This window comes from Notothenia rossii (genome assembly GCF_949606895.1).
Source record: "Notothenia rossii genome assembly, chromosome: 5".
Lineage (NCBI taxonomy): Eukaryota > Metazoa > Chordata > Actinopteri > Perciformes > Nototheniidae > Notothenia > Notothenia rossii.
In genome coordinates, this window is record NC_136903.1 from 86818213 (window position 1) to 86844546 (window position 26334).

General features: G+C 38.7%; 1 protein-coding gene across 2 annotated transcripts in view; it reads left to right on the forward strand.

The window, feature by feature from the left end:
* Nucleotides 1-24254, forward strand: part of cntn6 (contactin 6) — a 115641-nt gene extending 91387 nt beyond the window's left edge. For both annotated transcript variants that reach the window (XM_079683092.1, XM_079683093.1), the window contains 9 exons: nt 805-963; nt 2825-2974; nt 3488-3558; nt 3989-4223; nt 4314-4429; nt 14009-14189; nt 14962-15074; nt 17451-17619; nt 18959-24254. In XM_079683092.1, the coding sequence (XP_079539218.1) occupies nt 805-963; nt 2825-2974; nt 3488-3558; nt 3989-4223; nt 4314-4429; nt 14009-14189; nt 14962-15074; nt 17451-17619; nt 18959-19047 (1283 nt within the window). In that variant the 3' untranslated portion in view covers nt 19048-24254. The remainder of the gene's footprint in view (nt 1-804; nt 964-2824; nt 2975-3487; nt 3559-3988; nt 4224-4313; nt 4430-14008; nt 14190-14961; nt 15075-17450; nt 17620-18958) is intronic.
* Nucleotides 24255-26334: the final 2080 nt, after the last annotated feature.

Here is a 26334-nt window from a genome sequence, read left to right on the forward strand (position 1 = left end):
CTCTTAGCTAACACTGTTAGCTTGTTTGTTTGACTCCTAGCTAACTCTGCTTGTCCATTCTCATTAGCCAATGATCTTATGTTGCACATGATGAGACGGGGGGGACATTACTTATATTTCATTTTCTACATAAATCTAAATCAACCTCCCCTCCATCTCTTCGGTTCATACCTGCATACTGATATATGCTATGTGTAATATTCAATTTGGCACAATGGGGCAGCATAATCAGTACAAATCTTTGCTTAAGTTCACTTCTCCCATTGGAGTAAATAGATTCCCTTAAGGTGCTTAGTGTTGGTATAACTGACAAGACACAAATACAGGAAAAAAACCTCTTAGTGTACCATCACCTTTCTCAACCCTCTAAAATAAGAACACTCGAACAGTAGATGTTCTAACTTCAGTGAACTGCACTAATCAGCATATTGATTTGACTAATACTCTCAATAGAATCCATTATATATTCACTAGCCCTGAATGGAGGCTGTTATCGGAGTTATGAATCACCCTTGAGTCTGCCGTGCCACCCTGAAGTGATTTCATTTGATTCAGCTGCTATGCAACTGACGCAGGTGTCTGTCCTTGTTTCCGGATATTTCTGGATGTTTCTGGATATTTCTGAATGTTTCTGGATGTTTCTTGATGTTTCTGGGTATTTCTGGCTGTTTCTTGATGTTTCTGGATATTTCTGAATGTTTCTGGATGTTTCTGGATGTTTCTGGATGTTTCTGGATGTTTCTGGATGTTTCTTGATGTTGCTTGATGTTTCTGGATGTTTCTGGATGTTTCTTGATGTTGCAGGACCCCCTGGTGCCCCGGAGAGCCTGGTGGTGACGGACATCACCGATACCACTGTGCAGCTGTCCTGGGGCTCGGGACCTGACAACCACAGTCCTGTCACCAGGTACATGGTGCAGGCCAGGACCCCCTTCTCCATAGGCTGGCAGACAGTGAGAACAGGTAACAGCTAATTATTTTTAATTTGATACATAAGACAAATACTTACTGCTTGGTATAGACAAACACAAATGATCAGTGTTAAAGTGGCCCGCTTTAGGCTCTGTATTTCATCATATTGCATTTAGAGTTAGGGTTATGGAGATACTGATATTGGGGTTTGGGTTAGGGGTTCAAAAAGATATCCAATAATATTAATTTACCAGCTTTTATTAAATGTGTACGCAGACGCATAACTTCTATTGTTTGAACAGTAAATGCAAATGCCTCAAGACTCCAAAACCCATCTATGTAACACATACTTTCTGTTTAAAACCTCAGATTTCTGATATCATTTTCTCAGAAAGTTGCATTCACCACTAAAGAGGCCAATTAACACCTGCTTTTACAGTTAGAGGAGCAATCTGTGTTACAAGTAAACTGATATTTGTGTGTAAACACCTGAAGTCCCCCCTTATTTTCAAATTTGAACGTTTAAAAAATATATATTTGACAATGATTTGAGCACATTTGAAAATAAAATTGAAATGTATGTTATGAAGACACTGCAATTCATCAAAAATAATGTCTTTATTTAAGTTTCCCACTTTCTATTCTTCTATCAGATATCAATACAGATATACTGTAGCTGTCATCTGTCAAGCTTTTGTTGAAACAGCCACTGTACAGTATATGTGCCTGCTATACCAATTACGTGTTTCAAAATAAAACGACAAAAAGCATCATTCCCAATCACAGCCGTTAGGACCAACGATGGCTGGAAAGCAAAGAAATAACACAGCAGCTGACAGTTAGGTAACAGACTGGATTACATTAAAGACACAATGAAGTAATTAAAATCAACTAATGCACTATATAACCGTATACAAAATCCTACCTTTGTGAAATTAATGATATTCATTTTTCTATTGAGTACAGTATGTCAGAGGCTTTTCAACTTAGATTGTTGTAAGTGTGATTATGAAAGGTTCTTTAAAAACACAGGAGGATACAGGAGATGAACTAAGTATTAGAACAAAATATATCTGTATTCTCTGGTGATAATGGAATAGGAAGTATTATTGCCTTTATAATAATGTATTTCCTGTCATTTGTTCTATTGCTAATGCTCCATATTTACCAGACTACAAATGAAAGTAAAATGACCATGCTTCTTGTAATAGAGCTGTGCAGTAATGAGCCCTAAAACGCGGAAAAGACTTAGCATTTTACCGCTTCAGCTTCCCTCGTCTCGAAGTCAAAGGTTTTTTTTAAATGATTTTGGTGAAACATGATGTGTGGTTAACAAGACCTCCTGAAAAGATTTGGCCGTTTTGTTCTACGACATAAAATACATAAGCAAATACTCCACCGGTGAATGTCCGAAGTTGAGTCCGAAGTGTAATCTAAACGATGGTTGCTAACAAGTGGCTGAATGAGACTACTTATAGTGGGTGTGACGCGCGGCCATGCCACTTCGATGTAGTTTGTTTAGAGCCTAACGTTAGCTTTTTAGATCTGCCGATTGCGTTTACGCTTTAGAACACATTTGGTAAAATGTGAAGATTATGCTGCTGAACAAAACGTGGTATAGAAAGTATAAAATAAAGTGTGTTGGCCACAAAACTTATATTAAATATATCGAAATCCAATGAGGAAACCCAATTTCTTTTTATTGAGGGAACCCTTGCTATGCTAACTTCTGGTTATGGCATTCACAAATACATCATCGCTGCACCACTCTATTGGAATATATAATCAAATGTATCCATTTCATTTGTGATGTACTTTAGTTTGGGTGAAATGTTTTCTATTTGTTGGAAACAAAATGTGAAATGTGCCTCAGTGAAACAAACCATCTAAACTTTAAATTCTTTAATCCTAGTTCCTGATTCTGTGCCTGGACAGATGATGCGTGCAACAGTGAGAGATTTGAACCCCTGGGTGGATTATGAATTCAGGGTGGTTGCAATCAACAGTGTTGGAGTTGGAGAACCCAGCACGCCTTCAAAACAGACCCGAACCAAAGCAGCAGGTACCCTCTCAGTTTGTTGTCCCTATTTATAACAATCAGTCCTCCTTGGAAAACGTGATTCAACCGTTTCCTTTAGTGCTCCATGTGTTGTTCAACTGTGTTGTTCGTTTTCATGAAATTGCGGTCCACTTTTTAATATCAACACTACTTTGTGTTTGTCTGCCCATACGCTTAGTTAATCGACAGAAATGTGTGAACTATCCGCACATGAGGCGTCCACATGAAAGCGTCTATTTTCGAGCTGGTTAGCTGAGTAATTATATCCCGCCGGTTGAATCACAAGGGAACAAGTTTCCTGCCGTGTCTCACACATGGCGCTGACATACGGCGCCTCGGCTATTAGCGTCACCTTACATGGGCGGTAATGCAACTGTCAATAAAGACCCAATTCCTCCGCCGTGGGATAAACAAGTTTTTTTGTAAACCAGAACTGTTATTCAAAGCTCTGCAGCACCTGCCTGAGACTTAACAACCCAAACGAGGGGATGATTATGTTTTTTTTTTTTTGCTTAGTTCCCAAGGTTGCACCAGTTAATGTGAGTGGTGGCGGAGGAGCTCGAGGAGAACTTGTCATCATGTGGGAGGTAAGAGGATTATTAACATTTCTGAGTGGGCATTCATTGTGACAGAGCATTCTTTAAATCTTTAGAGGAGAAAGGACTTTTGGCAGAGTCACTGTGTTCCTGCATTGGCCTGGCTTCAGTGGAATGGCTTTTAATTAAAGGCAGAGCTCTTCTGATTTGCTGCCTGCCTGCTGACTCCCCCCTGTTGTGTAAATCAGAGTAAGGACACAGAGCTAGTGCAAATTTCATACGAGTAAATCCAGAATGAGGTGACAACTTTACAATGTTTTTGATGTGTTTCTAAAAGTAAAAAGTTGCTGGGTAGGTGCATTTTTTCCATAGTTTGTTAGACATAAAACACTATTCTTTGACTTTCTTTTACAACTCCCCTAATTCAATTTCTGCTCACAGTTGTGTGGGTCAAAGGCGTAACTTTCCTGTCTTCTCTCAGCCGGTTTCAGAGGAACAGCAGAGCGGAGAGGACTTTGGCTACGTTGTGGCTTTCCGCCCACTAGGCAGCAGCACCTGGATCCAGACAGTGCTGGTGTCGCCTGATGCATCCAGATATATATACAGAAACGAAAGCATCGCTCCTCTGTCCCAGTTTGAAGTGAAGGTGGGAGTCTACAACAGCATGGGAGAGGGGCCGTTCAGCCGGATCCTGACCGTTTTATCCGCAGAAGAAGGTGAGAGAACTAACCTGCACATGCTGCAAACAGAAGTTGATCACAGTGACTGCACTCTTAATTGCACACATGCATAATTCATGTTTTTAGAGCCCTCGGAGGCGCCATCCAGAGTATGGGCCCGTGCTGTGTCAGCGTCTGAGATCGAGGTGTACTGGGAGCCCATTGCCCCCGGGTCCAGCAGCGAGAAGATCATTGCATATGAGGTATGTAAAATAAAAGTTGAAACAATAGTGCCATAAGGAAAACTCCAACGAGTAGACAAAAATCCCAGAATGACTGACAGTACAATAAGCCGGTGTTCATTAGAATAGAACCGCCGGTGGCGACAACGTGGAAATGTTCTGACATTGAAATACTGCACGTGGTGAAGCGGCAGTGAGCTAATCTAGGGGATGAAGAAGTCTGTTGGCAGCCGTTCCAGTCTCCAAAACACCTCGATACCAAGAGCTGCCTGAGAGCTCTATTCAGAAAAATAAATAAATAAAAGAAAGTGTGAACATCATACATCACTATCCTGTACAACTTACACTCCCCTGGGGGATTTGGCTGTGGAAAACCTAGATAAAAATAACATTCTCTGCTAAAACCCTAGATACTTTCCAAGGTAGGGTATGCCCAGGTGGCTCGAACTACGCTGAGAAGCTTCGAGGTCATTGCAAGTGTTTGCTACATATTGTTATAAAACGGGTTTGACACACGACAATGCCAGTTTTTTGGCGCTAGACGGAGCAGTTTAGCTGAGGTGAGACAAATGTTTGCATGAATATTCATGATGCAAAATGAAAACACTATTTAACACAGTTCTTGCAACTGGGTGGACCAGCTTCATCCGACATAATGAAAGGCTTGTCTTGTGGGTAGATATTAATTCTAATTTCCGTAATAACAAACTTCTCTAAAAAAAAGTTGATTGTTTTTTTTTTTACACATTTTTATCTATCTAATTTAAGCTTAAATTGCCTCACCAATAATGTTTCAATGGATCATTAAACAGTGCCACCTGGTGCATTTTTTTCAGCAATTAAGTTGCCAATTTTAGTCAAGTTATCAAGTAATATATTCTGAATGAACATATGCGGAATCAATTTGTTGAAAGTGACTAATTTAATGTTAAGTTAACGTATTTAGTTTCAGAAATATTCAAACATTGAGTGTTTATACAAAGAGTTTGACATTGAATCAAACATAAAAAACACAAGTTTTGCTAACTGAACAACCAAAACTTGATTTGACTAAACAACAAAGTTTACTTTTCATTGATACCCAGAAGGGCTCCTCTAATATGACGTCCCCATAACATTCTTCATAAGCTTTTGAGGAAAACGTATTAGCTTTACAGAGAATTCTACAGGTTACAGATACAGTTTTGAACACATGGTTGACGAGTCGAATTGGTTTTGGTCAACAAAAGTACTTGGATAGGTAAAAATAGTGCAGTTGGTACGTTATTAAAGTCACAGTTGTATATTTGAACTGTGGTAAATTGACTTGGTTTCATTAGGGACATGAATAGTAGTTTCTGTTTTTTTAAAGGTTGGGAAAGAAGGAGGAAATTAGTTTAGCCCCAACACTGCTCTGGATTGTTACCTCAGACAGGCTCCCATGTGTTTTTCCAGATATGTCTCATGTAGGGCTTCATTTATTTAAATCTTAGAGTGAGAACTTGGCCAATGCAGTTGCAATTAGACTGAGGGCATATATGTGTGCTGATACAAAGAAGACAATCTCAAGGTGTGGAGTGTATAAGTAAACAATTTGCCAATTATTTTCAAATGTTCTCCCTGCAGTTTCCTAGTTGCCTAGAACGGAATGGTTTAAAGGGGGCACTGACAGTTATACACACAATAACTGATTGCCACATTGGAAACAGGGTTGTTAAAAGTGACTTGTCATCACGTTTTAAGCTGCTACTATTCTCCCATCCAACAGATAAATAAAACCATAAGCATGACCCCCTCGCTGTGCTGGGCTATTGGAAAGTATATATGTAGACTGCAGTGACTTTATTGTTATATCTTCATACTGCTAACAAAGGGGTCAGTGGTGTTGTTCATGAAGGTTATTCTATAGAAAGATAAATTGAAGAGACTCTCCCTGACATAAAGGTGTTTAAGTAAGTTGGCGTACCAACGACTTCATTGGATTAGTTCAAGTGGCTCGTCAGTAAAAACGGCAAAAGACTTGCATTTAAAACGTGAAATGATGGCTTGTTGGCTAGCACATGAAAAGAATACCTGCTGTTCCTGAGTTTCAAAATAAATAGTTGGAATAAAAACTTTATTATCTATGGTCCCCTGAAAGAAATCTTGAAATAGCTTCCTTCTGTAGTTCTACCTGATGTCCCAGACGAGGATATCCAGAACCTCCTGAGAGAGTGAGACGGTGAAACTGGAGAGCACAGCTCATTCATAATGTACTGTCTGTATGGTCTGCCAGAACACAGTACTTCGCCAAAAATATATTTCATCAGAGAGCAGTAGTTTTGGAAACAAAGATGTGATTTCTTTTTAGAACCACGTACAATTGATTTATTTATTGAAAATGATATAGCAAACACTACTGATTCCTCCGCTTTACAGTGTTAATCATTGTCTCTACGAAAGGGGTGTCAAACTCAAGGCCCGGGGGCCAAATCCCGGCCGTGACTTCATTTTCTGTGGCCCCACAAGAGTTTGCAAAGAATATTATAATTTATTATAAGGGTGTACCCCAAGGATCAACTCTGGGCACACTTCTGTTTTCTATTTACATAAATGATTTATCTTCTTGTCTCATTAAGTGTTGTACTCACCTTTATGCTGATGACACTGTCATATATACATCCACATCTGATTTTTCACAAATTCAGATCTCTCTTCAATCAGATTTTAATATCTTACAGGACTGGCTATCACACAATAAACTACTGCTTAACAAAACAAAATCTTATACCATGGTCTTTGGTACCAGGCAGAAGCTCAAATCCAAACCTAATGTAGTAATAACATGTAAGGATGGAACTTCTCTGCATAAAGTTGATAGCTTTAAATATCTTGGTGTAAGGCTAGACTCTGAACTTTCATTTAAACTACATATAAAGCATGTAATACAAAAAGACAATTACGGAATCTGTGTTTTACACTGCTCTCGCAATTGTTCTACGCTCAGTGTCCGAAAGAGAATTGCTTCTCAACTTATTCTTCTGATTATGAACTATTGTGATGTTGTCTACCAAAATGCACATACATCAGATCTTGCTCCACTCAACATAGCCTACAATAGACTATGCAGATTTGTTCTTGGTTGTCCTTTTCGTACACATCACTGCACAATGTATAACCAACTTAAATGGCCTTCTTTAAATGTAAGAAGTCACACGCATTGGCTTCAGCTGATATTTAAATGCATTTATCATAACTATCCCCCTTATTTAAAGCAGTATTTTTTACCCTACTCACCAAATCATCAAGTTAGACATTCTGTTCAGATTTATTTCTGTGTCCCCTCTGCAAAAAAATTTATTGGCAGAAGAGCGTTCATTTTCAAAGCCCCAACAGACTGGAATACTTTACCTGCTGCTATTAGATCTCTTGCATCATTGGGTATGTTTAAACATGCATCATCATCTCACTTTCAACTGGTCTGCACTTGTTATTAATGAAACTGATATTGATGAAACTGATTTGCTCGACTGTCTCAAATTGTAATGATTGTATGCATTGCTTGAATTGTACTTAACAGACTCTATGTGGTTTGTCTTGTGTGTCATGTTTTGCATTTAGTCTTTTTGTTTATGTATGTCTGTAAGTTTTTGCTATTGTCGGGACCCTCTTGAAAACGAGATGGTGCATCTCAAGGGGTTTATCCCAATGAATAAATATTTCTATATTATACGGTTACATGCTACTTTATAGAAGCACGTTGAGCATAAACGACATGTCCCACAATGCATCTCAAATTAGACTTTTTTCCCAGAATTTGACTCTTTTTTTTAAATGTTACTTTTTTTAAATGTCACTTCTGTTTTTGACTTTCTTTACCAGCTTTTCTTTTTAAATCATTTTGTGACATTCTCACTGAAGAGACTTGCAATTATTTGCCCCAGACTTCTGCTTTCAGACGTATTTAATTTTGAAGTTATTACCCTATCCGATAATAATCCAATGCAGAGGCAATAATGTAATATAATACATTATTTTATATATATATTTATATATAAGTTACAACCGGCCCTTTGAGTGCAGCCATAATGCTGATGTGGCCCGCGATTACATTTAGTTTGACACCCCTGCTCTAGGATGTATGCTAACCCTAATTCTGATCTCTAACTAATGAGCAACAGCCAATATGTTTTATTGTGTTGCGTTTTATCAAAAAGTTTGGTCCTTGTCAGAGCAAAAGCTTTGTTAGTCATATATTTCTATAAAAAACTGTATGCATTTATCTTCAACAAAGGATCCAACAAAGAAAGGATATGGTAAATAAAAAGAATTAAAACTGCAGTCTGAGCTGATAAAATCCTCTCCTGTGGAGCCGAGCGCCTGGATAATACTCCGGTCCCAGCAGGATAGATCAGCCCCAAAGGGCTCTCCATGCGTAGTGGCAAACAAATCATATTTAATCATTGCCTTTTGATTTTAGAGAAGTGTAATTTAACATACTGGACGTGTTAGAAGATGACAAATACACATTCATGTCACTGAAAACAAGTAGAGGACAGGTGGCATGTAAAGCATTTCCTCAGTCACTGGTGTAACTTCTTTTATTTAAAGTGGACCTATCATGCTATATTTGAATAATATAGTGTAGGACCATACCTATATAAGGCATATTTATACTTTTCATTTTTCAAAATACCAAACAGATCATGCAATTTTGCCATTCCTCATTTCGCTCAATTTAACACTGTCTTTGCATCATGGGCTGATTCTGTGAGAACAGCACCATCTACAGGCCTGGCATATGTACTACAGCGTCTCCAGCGCTTTCCAACGGCAATGTCCGTGGCTGTCTCCTCCTGATTGGTGGAGTTGGCCCAATAGCCATAGCGCCACTTCTGTGACGTCATAGAAGTGTTCAAATCTGGATCAGTCTGTATCAGATCCGTTGCAGCCCCTTTTTAAGAGATTTGGGTATGGACGGAAATAGAGAGGTTTGTGTTTTCTGACACTTGGTGAGTTCCCTGACACACCGGGGAAACATGTTCATGTATAAAAGACGTACAAAGGTGCATTTTGCATGATAGGTCACCTTTAGGGCAGTAAACACATTTGTTTATTTGCTTCTTGAGAGAAGTTACGGGTAAAAACGTCACAGGAAATGCTTTTATTTTGAACTGCTAGTATGTGTCCTGCTCTTACACCTTCCTGTTAGGATTTGGAAATGAATAAGAGTATGTTGAGTGCATTTTCTCCGTCTTCCACCATTCTTGTTGGAAACTGTTAAATTAATATAAAGTAAACACGTTCAGTTTGGACAAGATTCGCTTGGTTCTTCATTCGAAGCTTCCATTACACAACAGTCACATACTGCTTTGATTGGAACAACTGTTTGAAAGTGATGAGAGATGCATCTCCACTGGCTGAGAGGATGATGACTCAACACCACCCCCTACAATTTACGTTCCACTTCACCCAACCTTTTGGTTCTTGTTCTGTATATATGAATAGAGATAGCAGGAGCGCTCAGAGTACCCCTTCACTGACTGAACGCTTTGAACCTAAGTACAGCTCCAACAGACTGAGAAAGTATAAAATACTCCAGGAAACTCAACCTCTCAACACTTTGAAGCACACACTTTAGTCTAGAACTAAACACCACTACAAAAGTCGTGAACATGGCAGGATTAACTTTTGAGAGGGCTCTTGTTTGGCAACTTACTAAATAAACTATTGACTGATTCAGAATACTAATCAAACCATTTTTGCATTGATTTAAAAAATCATCGTATTGCTTCCACCAAGACAAAACAATAGTCCAAGTTGTTTACGATAGCAACGTAACCAGAAGTGACGGATCTGGGTTTTCTGTAACTGTCCAAGTCTTTTCACATTTTCATTAACCAGACTTTAAACACTGACAGAGCCCATACTGTTTTCCCGTTATTGTTGACTTCCTGTCTTCTTCTGTAGATTTCTCTGACGTCCATCGCTCTGTCTTTCAGCCTCTTTCCTTCTCTTGCGCTCTTTTTCTTTTCTTTACGGGGAGAGATTAGCCATCATGAATCCAACGTATCGTGCTCCCCATAAATATAACAGGTATTCCATGGTGTTTCTGACGGAGAAGACAAATATTTGTTGTCCACATCTGACGTCGAATTGACCGGACTTCTTCCTGCGGATTGATATGATTGCACATAGTCCCTTGAACCTCCTTCACAACGGTCTGTCAGTCGGTCAAAACCTCTGGAATGTCCAAATTGAACAATAAGAATTAAGTATTTGACTAAGCTGTGTAATAATTGGACTGTAGAGTAACTCTTACTACTTTTAAATCCAGGCTGAAGACTTGATCTGTGTCTGGGGACTTTGTCCTGGCTGCTTTCTCTGTGTATGCTTCTCGGGACGTATGTGCCATACAAGCGTACACAGCTCATGTTTGGAGGGACCTTAAAGAAAGGCATCAGTAAAGTGGAACTTCTGTGTGAACTATTCATATCTTAAACTGCACTGTAACTTTTTATTCATGTATTTTTTTTCTTTTGATGTTTATTATTTTTGATCTTGGCTTTTTAATGACTGTTTTTAAATGTCTTTTGTTCAGTTATTATGCCCCAAATATCTGGAACAAACTCCCAGAAACCTGCAGGTCCGCTGCAACTCTTACCACTTTTAAATCCAGGCTGAAGACTTTTCTTTTTGCCGCTGCTTTTAATTGAAACTGAGCGGTTGTGTTTCGTTTTTGGTTAATGAACATTTGGGGCTGGTAACCCCAGGGAATCAGAGTCTGGGGACTTTGTCCTGGCTGCTTTCTCTGTGTATGCTGCTCGGGACGTATGTGCCATACAAGCGTACACAGCTCATGTTCGGAGAAACCTTAAAGAAAGGCATCAGTAAAGTGGAACTTCTGTGTGAACTATTTCTATCTGAAACTGCACTGTAACTTTTTATTCATGTATTGTTTCTTTTAATATATTTTCTTTTTATTTACTGTTTTTAAATGCCTTTGTCTGAATGTCTTTCATTTTTGTAAAGCACCTTGAATTGCCTTGTGTTGAAAGGTGCTATATAAATAAACTTGCCTTGCCTAAACAATATTTATCAAACAAAAAAAACCGAGCTATTATTTTTCGCAGATAAACTCAAAAGGTCATGTTTGAGTTGTTCTCCTCCTATTTGGAGAGATTTCAAGCAAGTTCAGATTGAAAGAGTTAATTAGAAAAGTTTGTATGTTATGTGGCGTGTTTGAAGGATGACATTTTCAACCAAGCTGATGTGTACATTTCTATTGATAGCAGTATTAAACAATTTATTTTGTTTGCAAAAGCTACACTTTCACACTGCATCTCTGCAAAAATAACAATCTAATCATTCCCATAATGACATTTGGCTTTCATTTATTTCTGTTACGATCTGGTGCTATATAGTTAGAATAGTACTTGATTTTCACACTGTTGATAACGCCCCTCGGAGAGGTACCAGACTAATTGGATGAAATGTGGCCATGCATTGTCATTTATTTTCATAAAGGCTAACACACATTTATCACTATTTCTGTAAATATGCCAATGTTAGGTAGCTAATTCCCACCTGCCAGGCTAAAAGGGTCCCTGGTAAGTTTCCCACCAGCATTGTCTCTGTTTGAAAATGTAACAGTAATGGTTTTAATGTTACTGCACAGCCCTGCATGACTTCCTACATTTCACTAAGCCCTGAAACCTCAGTTATGTCCAACTTTCCACATTACTACTCCAAATGGCCGGTGCTTTTTACACCAAGGGTCATCGTTTTTATCTGTAGAAGAAAAGTAGACTACTGATTCTAAGCCAACAAACCACTTTGGGCTAAAATGAAAATAGATGTATTACATTTTGACTTATCCAACTTACTCTTTAAAAGTGTGTCATGTTATACACAAGTCAGTAACCTTCCCTAGATCAATGGATGTCACAGAGCAGGGCGAGTCGCTTACATGACTCTAAACCACAACATGTAGTTATTTAACAAATGTGGTGCTTAAGTACCACTAGGTTTCTACTGTGATGTATTTGTTGGCCAGGTAAGCCAATTTCTAACAGCTTTCATTAGAGCAGTATCCACTTAATTCATTACACTCTTGCTCCTGTATTTTCCTGATTGGACAAAGGCTTTAGCAAACATTCCTGTCATTAACAGAAAAGCTCCTGTTTCCCACACTTTCTGGAAGAAATTCCAAAATGATTAGGCGGATTTTTATGCATGTTCTTTGGTAGCTTCAGCTGCTATTGATAATTTGGGGTTCTGTTGAGTTCATCTCAGATGTTTTCTACTATGCAGAGAAATATAATAGGAGGCCATCAACTGAAAACATTGAAAGTCTACACTTGACACTGTACTGTAGGCAAAGTCACCCAATCTCTAAATGATCTCCACTGGATTGTGTATATAAATTCAAGCTTGATATAAGAACATAACGATTAAATATCTCTACTATACACACAAGCTTTGGTATTGTTGAAACACTGGAGGTACCGTATGATGGACTTTCCTGCCACAGTCTCTATAAGACTTTAAGATGCAGCTTAAGTGTCCTTCTCTTTCATGCCTCTATCGGTGTTTTTAGATTCGTAGCAAAGTTGACTAAACTCCTTCTGCTCAGGTATTTTCCCAAGCGATGGTGTAACTGCTTTAATTAAACTGCTGGTTTTAGAAAAAATCCCCTAGATGCATCTGTTATCAGCAACTCCAGGCCCTGTCGCTAATCTGCTTTCCCGAGCAAGATCGCTGAAAACCTGTGTGCAGCCAATTGAATAAGCACCTACTCTCCGACCATCTGTTTGACATTTTCCTGTCTGGGTTTCCTGTCTCGTGTCACGGTCATAAATAATTTGCCTATGAATACAGATTCTGAAAGGGCTCCTTATCATGTCTTGCTCCCAGTGCATGCTTTTGGTATTGTTAGATACAGTATCATTCCAAATGCAGGTTTGACTGCCTCAGGAATTACAGTATAGGAGCTGATAGTATGGAAGTTTTTTGGTCCTTGAAACACTGGCTAAGCATATTAAAAAAGACTTAACTGAGACAAACCGCAGAAGTCTTTGGTTTGAATAAATTAGTCTTGTATAAGCTTTGCAGAGAATGTCTTCTTGTCATATTCCTTAAGACAGTTTCCGACAGCCTAATCTCGCCATTATGAACAATGTCTGCTTCTATATGTAACACAGTCATTTGGTAGTGGTAGTTTCCCGTTTGTAGTCAGAGCAGTAATGACCAATCACATTCAGAAGAAACACATTGTCTGAAGAACAATCTTGAAATCAATCTTATATCGTCAGACAATGATTTCACTTTTTAAAACGCCCAAAATTGCTTGTAAAATGGCTGCTTGTGAAACAATCCAATTGTAGACGTCGTATCACAACTCTATTCTGATTTGACTGAAAACAAATTGGCCGAATATTGGCCTGTTGCCCCCAAAACATATAATTGACAGCGAATAGATTACGAGATTCGTGTCTCTTAATAGGAAATTGGCTAAATAAATAAGGTTTGATTTGACACAGATTCAACAATTTTGTACCGGCTTGTGTTTTATAAATGGAAAATGGAAAAGGTTTGAAAGATGCTGAAGGTCCGTTGATAACCTTCCTATCTTTGGTCAAGGTTCTCTTCTGGGAGGAAGGGTCTGAGCAGAGTGAAGCGGAGGCAGCGAGGGTTATCGACACCACGGCTCTGCTCTCCGGCTTGAAGGGCAGCTCAGCCTATCAGATCGCAGTCAGAGCCCAGAACAGCGCCGGCCTCGGACCCTGCAGCCGCGCTCTCAACATCACCACCAAGAAACCACGTGAGGCCAACCACAAAAGCTTTATGTCTTTATTCTTGCTTAGCCTTTTAGTGGAATCCCGTTCCACAGTAAGAGGTATTTTTAAATACATTTACTCCAATGCCATACTGAATGTATGTTGGACTCATTGGTTGCTAGACTCAATACTTCTGTCTATACTGGGCCATGGAGTAGATGGTAGATACAATTGAGGTAATGTCCTCTCAACTATCTGTGATTATAGAGGGTATAGTTATAGGAAAATAATTGTATTTTAAATGTATATTTAAAGTACTTGCCGGGAGTCATCTCCTCTGCAAACTATATATATTACATTGTGTAACAGACTATTATGATATTATGGATGTTTTTAGGCGAATACTAATAATAATGGTTACATTTGTATACTTTTTAATACAGTATGAACATTACAGTGAAAAACAAATGATTTCATGATTCATAATTTATATATATGTATCTGATGTTTTTCAACATAACCGCAGTAATACTTCCTAAATCAGGATCACTTCACTCCTAAGATTATGACGCAGTAAGACTTTTGCTGCTTCAGGCTGAACAATTCATTTGATCCTAATTAGCTGTGTTTTCGCACACATAAATAAGAGCATGCATTTCCTCTTCGTCTTGACCTCTGTTTCTCCCAGGTGAGTTCCAGGAGGTTAACGAGTATTTAGTTTGAAATGTATTCTGCGGCTGCACCACCAGATGATTACAGCTGTGGTTTGTGCATTCATTTGTGAACCCTGTGTCTATATAATTACACATCTTGTAGCTCCAAGTCAGCCTCCGGGGAATATTGAGTGGAACCTGAGCAACTCTAAGATCTTTCTGAATTGGGAACATGTGAAAGCGATGGAAAATGAGTCTGAGGTGACGGGATACAAGGTGAGTTTGTCAGAATAAAAGCAGAAACTCCAGAACTGGAGAAACAAATAGAGCGTCAGCAGCTGTCATGCCAATAAATGGTTTTCTCATCGCAGTGGAAAGATAGACCTCAGCACTCCAGTGTGCATTATGGATTGGCCCTGTCTGGCCTTTCAAAATTAAAAGATCTGTTCCAGGTGATAAAACCAAAGGCGTCATGCCACAGACAGCTTAAGCTTCTTCCAACTCGCACAACAATGAATCCTATTTGGTTCCCTCTTTCTACTTTGCTGTAGGAAAGACATAGCATTGATAATGCTTTCCATAAACATGTATCATTTATTCTCTAGAGAAATGAAGCCATGCTTATTTAATGATAAGTATTGCCTGTTGACAGAAATAGATTCATACTTTTGCAAAGGAACTGCAGTGATTCAAAGGTAATAAAATACATCACATATTCTTCATGTTGTTAAAACGTGTTTCTCATCAAGTATGAAATGAAACATGCTGGATTTTGATGAAAATGAAGTGAGTAAAATGTGTAGAAAGGATGCCTCACATTGTGTTATTGTCACGGGATGGGGAAAAATAGGACCCAAATGCTTTCAAAATGGAACAAAAGGCGAGCTTTAATCACAAAAAGCTGAAAAAACAAGAATCCAAAAAAGGTACAATGCACGACGTAGAATCCACAACAAAAAGGGACTGTGACCAACACGAAGGGGGACATGAACGACAAAAAATCAACCAACACTGAACACAGGAAGAGACAAGACTAAATACAGGGAGGGGTAATCACGAGACGAGAAACAGCCGGGCAGGGGAGGAGAAACACAAGGGCAACAGGTATTTTTATTTTTTTATTTTTTTTTTGGTGAACACAATCAGACAATTAGACACACCAGGGAAACTAACGACAGGGAGGACAGAGCAGCAAAATAACCCCAAAACTAGACACACAAAAACTCAAACCCTGACAGTTATGAAAATATGTTTGTGCACTTTCAATCAGACCTGCACCTCACAAGGCATTTTAAATCAAATACCTCCTATAGAGGGACTGTGTAACCTCAGATTTCCCTACATATACTTTTCTTGCTTTTGATTTGATTTCTAATTAATTAATTTCCCACACACATATTGGGACTGTCGAACTAAGTCCTTCATGCAGTTGCTATGGTTCAAGGCTTTTATTGTCATGTGTGCATAGCTACAGTGTAGTTATGACAATGACATTCTTAGGTCACAGGCTCTTCCAACAGTGCAACACAATAAATCAGATAAAATAGTACAAGTAAATACAATAACATAGATTCTATGACACATAGGTTTGAGCAAGCTCTCTGATTGGTCAATAGGCGTGTTTGATTCCACGATCAAACAACGATCAAATAGAACGTGCCTAATCACAAAGTATCCAGTGGCCTACACACGCCACTAGCCTACCGAAACTACTTCCATGAGCCTACATCGTGTGGTTTCCATAGCGACGTATAGCGACACACAGCCGTTACACTGTTATACATTGTCTCTCGTTGGAAATCGGTAGCTACAAAATGTCAGATTTTAAAGTTAATTTTGATTTGTTGGGGGGCCTCATTATTGATGAATGGTTGGACATGGACACAGACCACAAAACCAACGAAAGATTTGCGGCTGTTTCAACTGACGAGTTGAATACTACTTTCTAGGAACTACTTTCTGACGGAGATTAACTCAAGCAGAAAGTGTAGGTTTGGGAGCAAATTAGCCCACATTATGAAATTATTTTACGATATTGTTGATTACAATGATAGTTTGTGTAATAGAATCGCAATCATACACTTGAGGCCTTCTTGAACGTCATTATTGGTACGACAGTACTGCGGCAAGAACGGCCTCTCGTGTATGATTGCTTAAATATAATACTAACAGAATATGATAGAAACTTTGCAGAATAGTCTATATACAGTAATTGTAATATTGATATGATATATGTGAGTTGTCTGTGTTTACAGACAGAGAGACCGAAATGACGTTTCCAACCATCCCGAATGTAAAATTATACAGTATACAGATATGTATAATAATATGTATAAAGTATGTATATCCTATATACACAATCAACAGACACATTTACACATATGCACACATTAAGATAAAAAAACACAAAAAATCAATATATACAAAATAATAGTCACTTCAATATCAATATCTTTGGTGCAAGATTGTCCATAAAATGTGCATTTATTGCAGATTGTCCATAGCAGTGTAAAAACAAGTGTCTTTGTAAGTTCTTTCAAAAGTGCAGGTGTTTTAACAGTCTTATGGCCTGTGGGATGGGGTCATCAAGTTGTATTTTCCAACTGAAATCAAAGATGAAATGTTAATTGAAAGGCTCCGACTCCCCTCCAGGTGGTGTATCGTCAGAACTGGCACAGCAGGACTTCTGTACTGGAAACCAATAAGACCAGTGTGGAGCTCCACATCCCCTCCGGAGAGGACTACCTCATTGAGATCAAAGCTCTGACTGAAGGGGGCGATGGCACCAGCAGCGGGCCCATTCGCATACCAAAGATGTCCAGTAAGTTGTAAAGACTCGGCAGCATGCAGATGATTAGAGTTGGAATCAAGCAGAGAAGCAGAGGGATGGGTGCACTGGGTGCAACTAATCCCCCGTGTGACTGATGCTGTTATCAGCTTCAGCGTAGCTTGAACAAGACCTTCAGAATACACATGTAGAAAATAAGACTGCTCCATTCAGGACAGGTTTTCACTTTGTTGTCCCAGGGCACACAATAAAATCACATTTTGTCAAAGTAGAAACAGTTTTTAGTATCAATTAAGGCTAAATTAGGTATTGTAACAAAAGTATGTTTCCATAGTTAATTTTTTTTTTTTTTTTTAAAGGTCCCCTATGATACTGTTTTTCATCAATATATCATAGGTCTCAGATATATATATAGAAACATGTCTCTGAAGTGTTTGGCTCCAAACACCAAACAGATCATTGCAGCATTACCCATAATCCCCTCTGTTTCAGCCCTGTTTCAAAAGTGCTGATTCTCTATCTGTTACTTTAGATGAAAATAAGGAGCCCCTCCCCACGCCCCTCTGAGAGAGATTTGGTTAAAAAGAAGAACACAATGGTGATAGGAGGAGATTCAGGTGATAAGGTGATTGGCTAATGGTTACACAAGCCAGACAATCGTTATGACATCATAAAGTGGCCAAAATCTGATCAGCTCATTTTCAGACAGGTTTTTATAGAAATGGATCAGGACAAAAAGAGAGAGAATCTTTGTTCCTGAAACTTTCAGAGTCTCTTTACACAGAGGGGACACATGTTGATGAATAAAAGACATAAACAAGTGGATTTTGCATAATAGGTGACCTTTAAACTTTTAAAAAATCATTATGATATTTTAATCATGTAATTGGCGATAACTTATTTTTCGAATTTTCTTGATTTTAACTCATTTCTATACAAACACACCACGTCTATTTCCATCTAAACAAATTAACGTTTTACATTTTTGGAAAAACCTGATTTCTACCACGTATACTGTAATGCAAGTTTCATCAAATACTCAATAGACATATATTGTTTTTGTAGTTCCATGCCGAAGTAGACAAGGCCTCATCAACATGAAAGCAGAAGTCTTATTAAGTGAAGATTGCAACCAAATCTAGATGACTTTGAATCACTGGGTGAGGCCAACATGTTGCGGATATTTGATTACAGCAATTTAACAAATTACTTAGATTACTCTGTGGTCTCTAGTCTGTCTTGGACAATGCATCCCTAAAGGAAGAACACATTCACATATTGTAATCTGTATGATACACATTTAGATTGCAAATGTAAGTGTTAATCAAAAAGGACAGTTTGCCGTTAATGTGTATTTTTTCTCTTCTTATAGGTCTGAACTCAAAAGGGTCCGTGTGTGAAGTTCCGATGAAGATTTGCAGTTTTATGATGTTTCCTGTATTTGTAATGTTCATTATGTAGCTTCTATGCCTCTATATCCAGCTCTGGGCACTAGAATGAATATAGTTTATAGTTCTCTCCACGTCAGATGTATGGAATAAGAAGGTAACTTGACAGTCTTTCAACCTCTGGTTTGTAAATGAAAACTGGACGATGTGTGTGTTCTGACAGGTTGTCAAATGTCCACAAAATGTGTCTGGACTACTCACAGGCAAGAGCACAGTTACAAAACATTTTCATCTGCCTATTTTCAGGACCACTGCAACCCTCCAGGATGTATGAGTTTGATAAACGTGGGGATATGAGTTTCTTATTTATTTCAGTCTCCCCCTTTCACTGTCTGTTTCCACCTATTTTGCCAAGTTATTTATTGGCTTGCTGTGACATCTGAATGTTACAGACCAAATTGGCTTAAGCATATTACTCAAAACATCAGAAACAGGTATAGGATCTAATGTTCTGTCTATATTTGTAGAAAGCCTTAAGCTAGCAACTAACACCATTGAAAGATTCAAGATTCAAAGGCTTTAATGTCATATGCACACTAGCTACAGTGTAGAAATGGCAATGAAAATCTTTAGTCCCGAGCTCCTCCAACAATGCAATCTAGTTATATAAGACTTAAAACAATAAAACTGATTAAAGAATAAAAATAGTGCAAGAAGAAACAGAGTAGAATAGAACAGTGCAGATTATGTTTCATTTTCATCTGCATTACTTGCACATTATTCTGCGTTAAACTATATACATAGAGAGGCAAAGTCCCGCCCTTCTACTTCCGCCCCATGGGACCTTATTTCGGAAAAATTGTGCCACGAATTACACATATGATGTTTGTCAATCTTAAAAAATAATTTCCATGTCAAAAAAGTCAGTTTGTCGTAAAACTGTTGAAATATAAGACTATGAAAAATACGCAACTAGAAAGACTACAAATCCCAGAGTCGCGTAAGTGATGTCATTAACGTTACACATTACACTCGTGTTACTCACCGAAACCTTGTCAAGCCGGTCCCGCATGCTGGCTCTTACGGCCCCTACACACGGCGGCGTGCGTTGACTCTTCAACGCTTCTATCCATTCACTTTGGATGGGGTGACGTCACATTTTGCCGAACTGCATTATGGGAGCAAAGCGTAGCTTCTTTCGCGGTGTTCGCTGCAAAAGTAGAGCAATGTTCTACTTTTGACGCTTCGACGGAGGCGTCAGCCAATCAAATCCTATTTATGCAAATCTGCCAGTACAAGCGCTAGCCAATCAAACCGCGTGTATGCTAGGAGAGCCAGACCGCAGTTCAAAATGGAGGAGAAAATAATCGTAGCGGTAGGGAATCACCCGGTGCTTTAGGATCAGTCCCTGTTCACCTCCCGGGATACAAACCGGAGGTGCCAGGCATGGAGAGAGGTGGCAGAGCCAGTGGGTGAAAATGGTAGGTTTTCGCCTGTTTGGGGATTTTATATCCAGTGTACTTCGTTTGAATGGACAGCTAGCAGGCATAGACAGTATTTAGCCAGCATGGATTGTGCGTAAAATAGCACCATAGACATTAATGTCATACATTTTCATCATATAAAGTGTGACATGTAAAACCTTTTATGCAATTGACAGGAGAGATTCGTGTGATTGGTTGTTGGTCGCGTAAACTCCCCAAGCTCAAGACACGCCCACTGCCAAGCGGCAACGCACTCCGCCGTGTGTAGGGGCCGTTACGGAACCGACTAACTCCCCTTGTGTGTATGTACGGCTCTCAACATGCCCAGACTTGTAGTGATTTTCACCTCTTTTAATACTTTTCGCCTCATTCTGAAAGAAAGAAGTGAAATGTGCCAACGTGACGGCCGTCTTGGAGTGTGGTGCGAGACGGGAGATGTAGTTCATTGAGCGGTTTCACACAAAAAAATGTGTTACTTCACAGTTTTACGACACATTTAAAAAATGTTGACTTGCAAAATCATCTTTTAAATTGATAAACATCATATGTGTAATTCGTGGCACAATTCAAACGGGATCGAAAGATAATCTTTCTCTCGCCATTGACTTCGATACATAATTTTCCGAAATAAGGTCCCATGGAGCTCCCCCGAAAGGGGAGGGACTTCACCTCTCTATTCATAATGTCAGGAAAATAAATAATGACACTGGTCCAACCTTTGATTTCATACATGAAACAAATACCTGATGATGACAACCAAAAAGCACATCACAAGTAGGCTAAGCTAATAGATCTTAAAAGCATTAGCTCGTCATTAGCCTTTGTAACAAACAGAACAGAAGTTTTTCTCAAAAGTGTAACTGGTTTCGTTGTTTTAATCGCACCTGTTATTATGTTTAAGTCACAATGGAGAGTTACAAAGATACAAAGTAATATTTGATTCAGCAAAATATTTGGGTTTGTTATGCTAGTATGCTAGTAGAATCTGCTTTAGCTTCAAGCTGCTAGCCTTAGCGTTAGTAAAGCAGATTTGGAAAAGGCTACAGAAGTTTACTCCATATTTTCGTTTTTTTATTTGTGTTTTATTAATCTGTCTTCAGCCCCACCATACACTGACTCAAGTGAAATCATCAATGCCAATTTATAAGAATGTTGAATGTCGAAAAATCTCAAATTCTACTTTCAGCACAGCAACACTTCTTTACAAAACAGAAACTTAAAAAAAAAAACCTAGCTAGGGTTATTTCTGGATGGAACATACATGTTAACAATGACCTGACATTTTCATTAAAAAATGGAATTAATTCACATTGGCAAATATTGATTAAGCAGCGTCATCCTTCCTCAAAAGATTTATTTATACGAAGGGTGTCTATTCCTGGATTGAAACATCCCATAGCGGTGCTTTCTGTATTAGTTAACATTTCTGTACTTGCTGGTTTATTCGGGGTTATAGCTGTACAGTGTTCTAGTTTCTTCTAATTTCAACCCCAATTACCGTGTGTCACTGAATCCATTAGAACAGTCAATCTCCATCAACACTTCAATACATGCCTTCGTCATCCTGAGAGTTAAAGACAACCGTGAATGTTTTGTTGATTTTTTGCGAGGAAGCGTTTTAAACACTTATCAAGAAACTCTTGAATTTACCGCTTAAATAGGTGGCAGATGCAAATGTATGTGAATTCATGAAATGTTTAACAAAGCTGTTTTGCCTTATCAAGTGTATTTAAAAAAAAAAATGTTGTATACCACTCTTTAAGATATACAAATTGTAATAATTGTTCCTTAAGTGCAAGCTTATCAAACGTGAAATATGTTATTTACTTCATTGCTTTATTTGTAAAATTGTATTTTGTGTGATAAATCGGCAAACATTTTATTTATTTATATACTATAACCCCAAATCTAAAAAGAAACTAGGAGTGTACCCTACCTCCTTTTTTAAGGATTGTTTTATGCATTGACCTTACCATAAAACGCTAACATTAATAGTACTTTGCTGTACTCAGTGCCCAGCACTTAGTTCCCCCATGGAACTAAAGAGTAGAACGCGTTCACACCGGAATAAGTCCCTGACGGCCCGTCCACACAGCGGCTTGCGTTGACGCTTGCCGGCGGGCGTGTCTGACACTCGACCAACAACCAATCACATGAATCTCCCGTCCCTGACACACAAGCAGCGGTTTGATTGGCTAGAGCTTGTACTGGCATATGATTCGAAAGGCTGACGCTTCTGCCGAGGCGTCAAAAGTGGAACATTGCTCAACTTTTGCAGCGAGCCACGCCAGCAACGCTCCCCGTCGTTTCCCACGATGCAGTTCGGCGAAAAGTGACGTCACCCCATTCAAAGTGAATGGGGAAGCTTTCAACGCACGCCGCTGTGTGGACAGGCCGTAAGGGAAGATTACACAAATGAAGATGAAATGAAGCCGCTGACGTCACTTCTTCTTCTTCTGCTTTGAGTTTACTGGCAGGCCGCAAACCACTTCACGGCGTATACTGCCAACCGAAGTCCCTGGAGTTGGGGACTGGCTTCAGTAGAAGCTGCTGGGACTCCCAGCAGCTTCTACTGAAGCCTCCCGAGTAAATCGCCAGAACGCCGACACCTCCTCATCTCCACCGCTCCCATGTTTTCTTTTGTGTTGCCATAAGTTAGTCTCTCTCCGTTGGTGCGCGGGGCTAATGCTAATGCTAATAATGCTAATGCCAGCAAATACAATGGCGGCTTCACAAAACTTTTCAGAGTTTTACAGGGCGTGGTTTGCAAAATTCCAGGCACTAACGGAACTAAACGAGAAAAGTACGGGGGAAAGTACTCCGGTGTGAACGCGCCTATTAGCATCCTCTATAACCCAGTAAAAATCGAATTTTCCATCTTTGCTGATATATAATTTAATCTAAGACAACATTTGTATCTGAACAAATGATTTTAAATACAAACAGGCTTTTAGTCTTGCTATTTAACATAACTTAACAGGATAACATTTCATATCGCTGAATAATTTATAAGGAAGGCATTCAGCAATATCTAATGTGATGATGAACATAATCTACATTTCAATATTATCACATTCAAGCAAAGGCTAATTGCCTGGATGCAAAATCGTTTTAATGAGCAAACTTTGTAGGAGACAAGTTCTCAGTTACATTTCTGATTTATTCAAATTGAAATACACAAGGTGTCTTTCCTGTTGTTTGTGATGAAATGTAAAGACTTCATTATTTCACACTTGTTTGCTCTGTGCAATTTTCTTTGTTGTGTTTGTATCATGTTCAAAGGGTTTGTCTGTTTCGACCAATCCGTGTGACGTTTTGGGGCATTTCTTTTTTAACAGTAGGTTAATCACAAAAAACGTTAAACAACATCTGTCATTAATAATAGTTTGTATCCCAAAGAGGAAACATAGGATTTGAATTGACAAACTTAGGAGTATAGATTCAAATGTGCAATAACAATGATTATTATTTCATTTATATTTATGTGTGTTTTATGGTTCAGAAGATCCTACATCCGACCTCACGTCTTCATGAAATGTTGTTGCTTTGTAGGATTGACTTTGTGTTGTTTCATTATCACCAATATTACTTTTTTTTTGTTTAACTTTAGCATTTAAAGTGTCTGAATATCTAAATATGATGTCTCAAATGTGTGTATGATGTCTTTCATTTCTTATTAACCTGCTTCTTCAACATAAACTGCGATTTGTTACTTCAGTAATGTAATACCATTGTATTAATATTATAAGATATCTCTGTGAGATGGCAAACAGAATAAATTCTTCACATTGAAACTCTTTAATCACTGGATGTGTTTTATCTTGTGTGATTCATACACCTTGCTGGGAGCGAGCAGACGGTTTGATTGGTCTCTTGAGACTGCTGTGCAGCGGAGTGGGGAATCACACGAAATGTGGTGAGTAAGTATGCTGAGGGGTCCTCGTCCTGCGGGACTGCAGCAGGCTATATGAGTGAGAGAAAAAGAGGAAGTTTTCCCTCAGGACAGAAAATAAATGTGCAAAAGAACGGAATATGTGAGAATGCACAGACTCAGAAGCTTTTCCATGAGTCACAAACAAATGCAGTCACACGTACAGTAAAACTGTCAAAAGAAGAGGAATATGTCAGTACTCGTAGGTTTAGGTTATTAAAAATAGGACATATTCACTTTGTCAGGTTCATATATGTATTTAGTGTCTCTACTGTGACATGAGTCCATGCTTTAATGTTCTCTTTATTTCTCTCATACTGCCTGTGCTACAGCACCTCTTTTCACCCTCTGTCTGAAACCAGAGCCCAGTCTGCTCTGATTGATTGATTGGCGGACTCTATTGTGATTGGTCGACCACCTAGAGATGTCACACCCCTAAGCCTATCCCTTACAATTAACTCACTGATATATTTAAAGTTATTTCATACAGTGCATTCAGACAGGACCTGGAACTTTTTACCTACATTGTTTTATCCGAGCTTTGTGACTTTGCACTTTTATCCAAACCCCAAAAAAAGCTATGAAACCAACCAGCCAAAAAGAACTCTGAGGAAAAGTGGCAGTCTTGGTGCTGATGAAACTGAACATAGCTCTCAAGTATGAAAGCATTGTTGGAATGGTTTGGACTTTTAGGTGTGTTGATTGGAGCAAAATAGTTATTTACTGTTCAATGTTGCTATAGAAACAGTGTTTTGTTTCAGTTTGTCCTTGAATTACCACTGCAGCTCCTCCTCAAGATCCAATTAAAATTCCTGTGTCAATTAATATATAATAGTAATCGCATGGATAAGTGCATAGTTTGGAAAAGCCAGTTTCAAAGCCAACCAATAGCAAACAGACGTAGGTAATGACAACATCACGTGGATATATTGAGTAGAGTTCTTTATAGCTCTCACATCATTGCAATGTGGAACCAAAAGATACAGGATCGAACGTACAAAATGTAAAAAAAAAAACATGATCCTTGGTTCGGACAATGGTTCTGACATTCAGATGTTACAACACCACAAGAGACAGTAGCTGGAGCATTTTTAATAACACCAATAGTCTTTATTTATACAGCCAGTAATATGGCAAACATTCATAACTCCAAGAAAACCATCATCTTATCAAACTGTTTTTTTCTAACGACTTTATTTCAGAATTCCATTCTCATATTATCACTTGGCATTTCGAGGGAAAGGGTATTTAATCAACGTTATGTACATTCGCTCGTAAAGTTGATATCAGTAGCAGAGATCATAGCTGAGGCAATTAAATGTATGATGGATTAGGCAGTTTATCCCTGGCATTAGTCTTGGGAGATAAAATCAGCAGCGATATGACTCCATGGCGCTCACCGGAAGCTTCCTGATCTTGGCTCAACATCTCTATATCATAAAGAAATTCATTTACTGTGAACATACAACATGGTGGGATATATTTGGCTTTCTTTAAGACTACAACTAAACATTTTCACTTGCACATTTACAAGGTCAGGGTCCATGATTAACTGTGATAAACGTCAAGAACTCCACGAACATACATCAATATATACTTGCCTTCAACTCGTTTCTACTTTACACAACTGCTGCACAATCTCCTTTGACTTTAAGCCGACTGTTCTGCTAGTGCAAAATTCGGCCTTAAATATGTAAAGCAACTAAAAGAACCAGAGCTTGACTCACAGCTTGAAGCTAATCCCTTATTCATGGCATCTCCTGAGAATGGCAGCATACGAGGGGTGGCTTCTTTACCTTTGCTGGGCTGTGCATGTTGTGCCGCTTAAAATCCACCTTTTTCTCATTATTAACAACATGTGGGAAAATCCCTAGGAACGGCTTTGGTCACCTGATAAGCGAGGCATGATCTGTCATAAACTAAACCCAAAAGCTCTTATTTTAGT